Raw genomic sequence first — 11,226 nt, 5'->3', positions numbered from 1 at the left:
AAAATGACCAAGGCTATGAACTACAGAATAATGTTATATTCAGTAAGGATTTCAATTGAGAGCACTAGCTTCAGAACAATAAATAACTATGAAGAATATCACAAAGAATATGCTACTGTGGATTACTGTGCAAGCAGAAGTAACCTGCTGTTTTCTCTGATAACAGGTCTAAGCTCTGCCGTGCTGAGCAAAGACCGCCGAGGCTGTTTCCAAATAGTAGCTCTTCCACAGTGATTATGCACTGCAAGGGTGTGATCAGGAAAACATGTAGGTTACAGTAGAGTAGCCTTACTGAAACTTCTCCTAGGTAGCTTCTATTTGACAAGCATATTGGTCTTCACCAGTACAGGTGGATATGCAAGAGAATACACTTAATACAACATATGAGTCTGCCGGGATAATGATTTCAGAGTTTTAATATAAAGATGAAATCTCTAGAAGAGAAAGATCTCCTCTGGATCAAAGGCCGCCTTGAAATTTCCGCTGTGGAGAGATGACACGCAATTACTGTGCATGTACTGTGATTAACTGTGCGCAGTGAGACAGTAAAAGAGCGTGCACCATCTGTTGATTGATGAGATGTTATACGTTTGCACATACTGTATAATATTCATATTTATATTCTATGTTGTATTCAGGTGAATTTGAATATTGGCTCCCTTGAGAAACACAAGGTCAAGTCCCATGGATGTGATACTGTAGCTGTGACAGCAAATGTTGCAACCACTGACGGTAGACTTCAACACATGCTCTGCCACCTCCCAGTGGTCATATCTGATACTGTAACTGGAATCAATTTCAGGACTGTAAATAAATGTAGTTTTTCCCTAAGTCACCACCCGATGGCAGTGTATACTTTGAAATGAGACTTCCTCTCACATTCTATTAGTCTTCATAGACACTACACAGGTTAAGGATGGGGATTTCTTTTTTTGTTTTGTATTCTACTGGATTGCAAAATAGTTGTGAACAAAGTATTGTACACCAGTTGGTGTATGGATGGATATTCATTTTGTGAAACAAAATGCTTATCTTGCACTGGTCAAAATTGGGTTTGTTAGCTACATCCAATAGAAATAGAGGAGGTTCTCATGCAAGAGCCTATGGAAAACGTGGTTGATGGCAGAGATGGTTGTTGTTGTCCTCGGCAGTTGGCGAAGATGAGAGATGCCAGGGGAACAGGGAAACAGATGGGATGGGCGCACGGGGGCTGGGTCTCACTCAGGCACAAACAGCAGATGAAACCCCCCTCAGTGGGCTGAGGGGTCTGAGCACCTGTTTGTTGGTTGATATAAAAAGAGAACATTTCATTGGAGGTCACGTGTTTTGTTTTGTAGTTAAGGTGTGTTTATGTTTATGGTTTGTGGATTTTATGTATGGTAAACGAGGGCGCAATGGTTTGGTCTAATCATCAGGTCAGACAGGCTTAATGTCATTGCTTATTGATTTATACCCGTATACTATTTTATTGTCTGTACTTAATGTACATATGTGCAGCAGCAGCAGTTTTATGACCAGTAAATGGTGCAACTATGGGCCATTCACTGCTCAACCTGGCACTCAAAAGGAATGAATCAAAAGTGGAAACAATATCTTTTTTATATCTTCTTTATTTTCATGTTCAAATAAAATCTTCCCATACGATTAGTGATTACAATGACACAGAAAACTAAATAATTGTGTGCATTAAAAGCACGTTGTACCACATGATGATCATTTCAACCGAACGGCAAACATTAAACCAAAACTACACTGCCGTCATACGACACATTTTCCAGACTCTTTTTCCTCTGACTTAGCATCTGTAGAATTTGTTGATCCTCTGGATGTCGATTCTGGACATGTCTCGCCTCTGGCCGATCCTCACGTTTGCGTTGGGGATGGGGGTGATGGTGTCCCTTCCATACGTTGTAGTGAAGGCTGTTCTTCCATAGTGCATGATGGAGGAGTAGTCGTAGGGGGTGTTCAGGTTGTTGGTCCGTTGTTTCTTGAAGTTATAGGCCACGTTGGTGGGAATGTACTGCCAGTTGATCCTGACGTACTGGTCACGGTCGCTCCTGGTCTGCTCGTGCTGGAAGCCCAGAGCGTGGATGATCTCGTGCTGAATGATACCGTGGTTAAGGCAGCCGCTTTTGCTGATGGAGAGAATCTGCCCACCTCCGATTCTCCCAAGATCAGAGAAGCAGCCGCTTCTACTCTCAACACTGATGTAGTCACGCTGGTTTGTGTAGGGCACAAAGCGAATGCAGGTTCTGCCGTGGAAGGACCTCATGGCTCTCTCGATCATCTGTGTGTCGCGCCGAGTGAATTGCCTGCTCATTATGTAGGGTATTTCAACCTTGCCGCTTCTGGCTTTCCTCCACAGGCAGTTGCTGTTATAGCAGACCATAGCGTTTCTGGTCTTTGGTGCTAGCATGTCTCCCTCCCATAGCAGCTCACTGGAGCCGTTGTTAGTGGTCAGAATTCTGGTGGTGATGTCGATAACTTCAGCATCAGGGTCGTCCATCTGGTAGTCTTCTTCACTTCCATCTTCTTCACTTCCGTCCTCCAGGAGAGGGTTGGCCTGGGAGAGGCCCAGCAGGAGCAGCAGGAGGAGGGTGAGAGAGGGGCTGTGGTCCATCTTCATGGTGGAGAGAAGAGATGATACCCAGATGGCTCCTTGGCTCTGGTGGTGGAGGTACTCTAGAAGGTTCTAGATGGTTGTGGAGATGCTTTGGAGAGGTTCCTTGGCACTGAGGCTGATGTCTGAGTGTTGGTCAGTCCAGGGCTTTTATACAGGTCTCTAGAGGTGTGTCTGCAGGAGGATTAAGGGCAGGGGTCCATGCTGCTAGTCCTAAATAAACATCTACAGGGAGGACTCCATGGCCAAGCCTACAGTTTCAACATAGTTTTAATCCACCCTGATCAACTTACACCATGTCATGGTGTGTTTAGTCTTGGTGTTGCTGGACATCTCCCAGTCTTGTTACTTTAAACCTTCAATACTGGTCTTAAAACACCTCACCCAAACAGGCTTACTCTACACTTCAGTCGACAACTACAAATTAATTTCAGTCCATAGGTTATTCATGTCATATTGATTCCATTTAGTATGGGACCTTTAACAAAAGTGGAAATGTGACCCAATTTGTCATTTGTATCTGGAAAATACATAATGGAAAATATCTCATTGATATACTGTATCAACCTAATGTTGCAGGAAATGAATGTAATATTGTACTGTAGGAATGTCTCCATCTACCACTCTGCACTGCTGTAAATGTGAAGCTCAGCCAACGGATGCGACGTGGAGAACTATCTTAAAGCCTTAGGGGTTGGAGCTAGGGCACTTACAATACCAGGATGGAATAAGGAGCACATTAAGGTTTTATTACCTTTACGAGTATTTATGAAGTGTCTGAGATCCTATTTATCTAAGCTGCCAGGACAGTAATAGCTTTCATAATTATAGCCATAGTTTTGACAGAGTGATTAAGACAAATTTTCATTTGTCTCGTTTCTCAACCTGAGCGCGCCGGCTGAATTTAGTCTCTTTAAAAAGATTGACAGGACGATAGGTTCAAAGATCTCAAAATAACAGCATGGGATGTCTTCTGCTGCTACACCCAAGGCTCTTGTTTTCATTTGAAGAAGCATAATTCAAGATGAGCAACTCGAAATTTGAGGAAAATAGAGCTTTTAGCATTCATCATATGTCTATTGAAAATCACTGACAGCTTCTTTTACGGAACACACCACGCGGCACTGTCTTCCTCAGGAATTTGGTAATGGTTGAAGAAATTTGACTGAGCTTTGTTCTGTTAAAAACAATTACTGCAGTATAACAGTATAAGAGATGGAATGGGGAAAGCTGGAGCTAATGTTTGCGCCCTGATTTGAGCCTAGCTAGCACATCGGATGGTGCATTATGCTGAATGACTGGAGCTGTGCTATTCAACACCCAGCTGAGAGGGCCTGGGTATGCAGAATCAGAATCAGAATCAAGGTTATTGTTACATCCCATTGCATACGTATAAGAGAGTAACATTCTTAGACTTCGGTTCCTCGACATTGTAGCAGCAAGAGAAAAACAATAAAATAAAAACAATCAGGCGAGTCACATAGATCAGGGCCTCTGTGGCCTAGGCCTAGCCTGAACATTATAAAACCCTATGAGAGGATCGGGTAATCTTCTGGAATGAGAGGGGAAGGACAGGAGCACAATAGGAGCTAACTGTAAGCTACTCTCCCTAGCTGTATAGGCTATCGGCCTACCCTGTGGTTTGGCTCATGGGGTATTGGTCTTTTATCTTATGTACTGTAGTAGTGAGACAACGATAGAGGACAATTGAAGCTAATCTTTAGTTTTCTGATTTTAGCTCGTAATAATATTAGCGGTTTGTAATCCAAAAATGATGGGGAAATGGCAAAATTTCTCCCAGAATATCGTATTAGGAGTGTTTTTTTTCTTCTTTTCAAAGCCGGTATATTAACTCACTAACTGCCAAAGAATTCCGGAACACTCACCACCTAGGGTGCCATGTATTTTATGTGGTACTCCCTGTATACCCATGACTGCGTGGCCACTCACAGCTCCAACACGGTGATCATGTTCACAGACACAACGGTGGTTAGCCTGATCACTGATGGCAACGAGGCGGCCTATAGGAGCGAGGTTGACCACCTGGCTCAGTACAGCCAGGACAATAACCTCGCTCTCAATGCCGACAAGACCAAGGAGCTGGTGGTGGACTTCAGGAAGAAGAGGCAGGCACAAGACCCCATCACCATCAATGTGTCTGCTGTGGAGAGGGTCAACAGCATCAAGTTCCTGGGGGTCCACATCAACAACGACCTCATCTGGGACGAGCATACCAACCAGGTGGTGAAAAAAGCTTCTTAGGCGGCTGAAAAAGTTCAGCTTAGGGCCTAAGATCCTCGGGGCCTTCTTCAGAGGCACAACCGAGAGCATCCTGACGGGATGCATCACTGCCTGGTATGGGAACTGCACTGCTTAAAACCGCAAAACACTGCAAAGGGTAGTGCGGACAGCTTAGAGGATCAGTGGATGCGAGCTTCCCTCCATCCAGGAGTGACCAGTGTGTCAGAAAGGTTCTCAAGATTATTAGGGACCCCAGCCACCCCAATCAGAAACTGTTCGAGCTACTGCCGTCAGGGAAAAGGTACTGGGGGCTAAAACCCAGAGGATGTCAAACAGCTATTTCCCCCAAGCACCCAGGCTCCTGGAGAAATGCACTGGAAGAAAACAAAAGACTGTCTCCCCCAAACCAACCACACGCACACTACAAAAATAATATATATTATACGACTACTTCTACACTACCTGACTATCATTTTTGGTGAATGAAATTAACCGTGGCACTCTAGAAGTAGAATGTTGGCAAATTGGCTGACTCTACTCATCCTCAGCACTAAATGAGTTAAGGCACTACACTCCGATAAGCAAATCTTGTAATGGAACCTATAGACTACATGTAGTTCATACGGTACCACTGAGAAAAAACAATTTAAATTGCATTTCCTTTTCCCCCCATGTATTGTTGGAGAGCACTTTCATTACACGCGTACCACCTGCCTAATAAACAAAGAATCACAACAAAATGGACAGTAAGTGCATTGAGTGTACTAGCGTGCTTTATATACAAAAACAACATTACAAAGCCTCCATGTTTGGATGTTGTGTTTGCCACAGCAGGAAGTCAGCAGGCAAATTAGAGTCTTACAATGGAGGCGGCTGGGCGACACACGCAGCTGCTCCCTAGGTACTGCTGAGGTAGCACTAAGGTTTACTCATGGAGAAAGCGCACAGTAAATTTTGGCTGTCAAAGACATCTTAGAGCCCGGGGAGGAAAATCAATCCAGTTAGGCAGAGTGGTGGTAATTTCTTTGGCTCTATATTTGCTGTCTCACAAATGAATCTAAGACATTAGATTGGCACTTATAGAAGAGGTGATTCTGGCAAGAACACAATGCACAGCATTGATCTGTGTTTGTAGAATGGAATGGATTGGTGTTATATGTTTCTGTAACACAGGTCGTTATGGCATGTATAGTAGATAGGTAGCAGTGGAGGCTGGTGGGGGTAGAAATTGGAGTACAGGCTCATTGTAATGCATGGAATTGAATGAAGAATGGTATCAAACATGCATGATTTCTCCACCAGTCTCCACTGGCACACAGTATTTTATTCACAGTTTTTCTTTTTTTTCCTTGGATATCTTGTGTACTCTATAAGCAGGCAGCTTAAGGCTACAGCTCTCATGAGAGGTCTTTTCACAACCCAGTGCATTCATTGAAGAAGATCATTAGCTGGTTAAAAGAAACATTTTGGCCCAGTCTGAAATGTGCAATAGAACGTTACAATGCGCTACATGTTTGGTATGACAACAATATAACTCTCACAAAACAAATAATCATCCAGTACATGTATGTGCCTTTTGTTCAGATAATCACAGATTTCATATCCTATCACTTTAATGATAATAATAATAATAATAATTTCTGCCAGACTGAAAAGAAGTGGCTGAAACACATACTGTACATGTCTATGATCAGACAAGACTAGCAGTGTTGTAATGTCTTGTGAAAGAAATAACCCTGTATGCGTTTTCAGTGGTTGGTGGGTCATCATAATCACACCGAATGTCAATCAAGTAAATATACAGTAATTACTTCCCCAAATACAATGGGAAGCAGCAATTTTTATGCTGAGTTTTGGCTTCACTGAATAGGATATTGATCATCAATATAGCCTGGTTGATATGCAAAAGACAATCAATAAAGTCCTCCTCATTTGTTGTAAATTAGGGTGACCATTGTAAAAACCTCTCGCCTAGAAACTAGGGTACAGTATACATCCTATACCGCCATGATAACATTTAAAGCGTCTAGAACAGCTCAAGCTATTTATAGGTTGTTTGACATTTACTAAATCAGCATGTGCCATCGTGTCTGTGAGCTTTGTGAATATTTGGTCTCCCCATCTGAAATAATCTGTCTTCGACCCATTCACTCTAGATCAGGGAGGGAGGCACTACATTTGGTCTCTAAATCACCCTAGGCACTCTCAGTGACTCCATGAGAAATGGGTGGTCTTACTGCTGAGTCCACATTTTAGACTGATGGATTCTGCTTGCTTCAGATGGTATTGAATTGGTACTGATAAACCCCTTCAAGTGTACTGGGGCTCTTCGAGCCAACACAGATAGACAGTGACCTTGGTACTTAGTGCTTTCTTCTTATACAGCGATTGCGGGAAGCATTTTACTGTGCGTTTTACTGCTTGCAGGTTCAGTATTCTGTGAATATACTGTATACACAACTGTACTTGTGCCACATTACTGTCGTTTACATTAGTTCTGCATGACTGCATGATGTTAGGAGATAATGCAACATGTTCAAGGATCCACACCACTGCACTCTAAAGTGTATGGAAGATGTGGAAAACGTGGTACTACTGTAGATGCATAAAGAATAATTTCTCCATGATTTTTGTAAAAAAAACAAAAAAACATCTCAACAGTAAATGTTTGTGTATTTTTAGGGGGGTTGACTTCCGTGATGTTTAATTTGGTGGGATATCTTGTAGCGTGTGTATAATTCGGGTAGATCCAGAGTTATACTAGCACACAAACTACTGTATAGACTAACAATTCATGCATTATATTGCCTAAGTAGCAGTTGACATGTCAACATTGTTACGCTGGTTTTAGTTGAGATGCATGACTTGACTGCGTGAGACTTGAGCAAACTGGGGAAAGCAAAAGTGCTTGTTTAATAAATCATGGCATAAATATGCTAAGAGCATTGTAATGATCTCTAAACATTAACTCACACTGGAAACAAACTTCTCCAAAGTGATTCTGTCCCTCCATGTAAAACTGTTTGTCTATCTGATCCTGTTCATGTCCAATAATGACACACAAAAAATGTATTGGCCCACCCTCTCACCATTGCCCTGCCCTCTCTCTATGACTAATATTGTTGTGGATATGAAGTTGAGATAATACGTCACACACAATTCCACTCATACTTGTGTAATAATACTGTAATTACTAAGTTATTAGAGGAGTGATTGATATGGAAATCTCAACTTGATTATTCCCGTTCTTAACAGCAAGCTTGCTATGGGTGATTAAAAATGCACACTCTGCAGCGTGCTAAAAGATAACCTACCACAATAAATGTGTGGGGAGAAAAAAAGATGGGTCAATAATATACTTTTACATCAACCACAATGAATGTAACGTCATGAAAATGAAGCGAGCGACAAGCTTTTAAACGCTGTGGTCTGCGGTGACTCCTCTCCCCCATCTTTTCTCTCTGGAGGGGCTGTGCAGCATGTTGTCCATGGCATGTTGACATGTCCTGCTCTGCAGGTGAAACTGCTGCACTGCTGCACACCATTATGTAATGCCTGGGGCTGTTCTGCCCTGCATGCACCTGGCTGGCTATGGGAGACAGGCCTATAGCTCAGTGCAACTAATAGCTATGCAACCGCACATCACAGAGGTAGCCTAACCCTTGCATGGTTCTACTGCTACCCAGCGTCCAACGGTTTAACTTTAACCACACAACCAATGTGTGATTACAATTATGTTGAAACGTTTATGAAAATGTATTTTTCCTGTTTTTGCTTGACATCGCAAATCGATTTGGAAATTATTTTAATTTACTGTAGTACTATCAGCTGCATCAGTCAATATGTTGCCCTCTGTGGCAATTCTACCACCTCACAAAACAAGATGCTGTTGTCACAAACGCAAACAGCCTTACAGATAAATGTTCACTTAAATGCTTTTGAATTACGTAGTTGTTTGAGCTTTGAAGAGAATCATAGCTATTTGGCAATGGCTGATGGCAATTTCACTATTATTTTTGGCACCATGAAAATGTTTGATGTTTTTCATAACGTGCTTTTCCTCTTTAACCAAGTTAGTAACTGAACCAACACATTCCGGTCCTGGGATGACAGTATGTATTTGAAAATCTAGAAAAATATGATGACTTATGATGAATCATAAAACCATATAAAACTGCAGAGTCATACATTAGGACCGATGATGATGAGAGAGAGAGGGAGAGAGGGTGTGTGTGTGTGTGTGTGTGTGTGTGTGTATGTGTATGAGAGAGAGAGAGAGAGAGAGAGAGAGAGAGAGAGAGAGAGAGAGAGGGTGTGTGTGTGTGTGTGTGTGTATGTGTATGAGAGAGAGAGAGAGAGAGAGAGAGAGAGAGAGAGAGTGTGTGTGTGTGTGTGTGTGTGTGTGTGTGTGAGAGAGAGAGAGAGAGAGAGAGAGAGAGAGAGAGAGAGAGAGAGAGAGAGAGAGAGAGAGAGAGAGAGAACCCTGGGGCATTGTGGAGCAGCATATTGCCTCAGGCCTGAGGTTGTGGAGTACTTCTAGCTGTCAGATAGGGAGCTGTGACAGGAAACATTGAAGAGCCAGCTGCTGTACAGTGTACACAGATGAGTCACTGAAAGTCAGCCACCGCCTGGTGTGAGCACCTCATTACAGACTAACAAGGAGGCCATTCTAAAGACCCAACCAGGATCCTGGTCAAACGGATAGATAGACGCTTTAGATGGCACAGTCATAAAGACACCCACTACCTATCTTACAGTATGTGTTTGTTACCTCATTCAGGTATAGTGCTATCAGTGTTGGGGAGTAGTTCCACTACATGTAGGCTATATCTCGACTATTAGTTTAACTACATTTTTCTGTAGCTTGGTGGTGGTTAACTACTTATTTTTTGTAGCGGTGAAGCGGTGAGCTACTGTCACTACTCACTTCATATTCCCCCAAAACAAATAAAGAAATAGGAATTACATTTGACATTTTTGTCATTTAGCAGATGCCTTTATCCAAAGCGACTGAAGTAAGTGAATCATCTATCCATCGGTCATCATAAGAAAAAGTAATCTATGCTATGATTGGTAGTTACAATGCTAGAAGAAGGAAGAATTACTTTCTTTTTTTTCTTTTGTATATATATATATATATATATATATATATATATATATATATATATATATATATATATATATATATATATATATATATAACTGTACAGGGGGGTAGTGGGGAGTGAAGAGGTCTTTAGGAGGAACAGTTAAGATGTAGCCTGAAGAGATGGGGTGGAATCTTATTCCATCCCTTGAACTTTGAATGTCTGACTATTTATTACTCCACTTCTTCCCATCTCCCCATTCAACCCACCTCACCTGTTTTTATCTTTTTCAGTGATTTCACAGCGCTTCAGTTGTTTGTTTTTGTCATACGGACTGGTCATCTGCCAGTAACTGACTTCTGTTGGTAGTTTTGTAAAGAATTACTTTTTCAATGTAGATTTAGTTTTATACATTTCTCTTAAGGGTAGCTTTATGAATGAATGAATGAATGAATGAATGAATGAATGAATAGTCTTTATTGTCATTGCTATAGTACAGGTACCAAACAACGAAATTTGGGAGGGGGGGCTCCCCTGGTGCTAGGAAAGAAAAAAAAACTAAAAAAACAAGAAGGGAAAGGAGCTGGTTTACATAAATAAAGGCTATGTACACTATCCACTATACTATACTGTACAGATAAAACACTGTGCTGTACTCTATGCTATGCTATACCTATTCTAACATTTCCTATTTCTCTGCAACCTTATGTACCCTAGGGTTGTCATATTGCACATAGTGTTATTGCACATTCATTTAAAGTGTCGCAGTTTGCAGGCTTGAAATGTACACATTTGTGCTTCAGCACTACACCTGATTTTTTCAATCCAGCAGCTGCCATGAATCCGTCCAGACTGTCCAGGGCCCAGAACCTAGGTCTTTGCTGTGTTCAGGGCCTGGATGGCCCTGGGGTAGAAGCTGAGCTTCAGTCTGTTTGTCCTTGCGAACATGGTCCTGTACCGCCTGTTCGAGGGCAGCCGGGCAAAGTGTTCGTACCCAGGGTGGGTTAGTGAGTTAGTGTAACTCAACCTGTTTCCTTGTAATGTAATTGGTAATACAGTTAAATACATTTAATACAGTTAAATACATTTACACAGTAGCTTCCCCAACACTATAGTGTATCTGTAGCTACTCAAGCCTTATCTTGTGTGTTACCACATTTGTATAGTCTTGAATTCTGTCCTCAAGGAAAGTGACACCTGAAATATAGATAAAAGACAATTGCTATCTTTTAGAGCCCTGGCCCATTAACATGTATCTTATTTATCTTATTTATGTTC

At 41.8% G+C, this 11,226-nt stretch overlaps 1 protein-coding gene across 1 annotated transcript; it reads right to left on the bottom strand.

Annotated features, from left to right (window-relative positions):
• Nucleotides 1-1,795: 1,795 nt before the first annotated feature.
• On the bottom strand, nt 1,796-2,620 carry LOC308164940 (high choriolytic enzyme 1-like; the record flags this gene model as incomplete). The annotated part of the gene is made up of 1 exon (XM_080539013.1): nt 1,796-2,620. The coding sequence occupies one exon, from the start codon at nt 2,618-2,620 to the stop codon at nt 1,796-1,798; it is 825 nt and encodes a 274-aa protein (XP_080395139.1).
• Nucleotides 2,621-11,226: the final 8,606 nt, after the last annotated feature.

This window comes from Nansenia antarctica, assembly GCF_963989245.1.
Source record: "Nansenia antarctica genome assembly, chromosome: 9".
NCBI lineage: Eukaryota > Metazoa > Chordata > Actinopteri > Argentiniformes > Microstomatidae > Nansenia > Nansenia antarctica.
The sequence above is the reverse complement of the archived record's forward strand: the minus strand, read 5'-3'. Positions and strand labels throughout refer to the sequence as shown.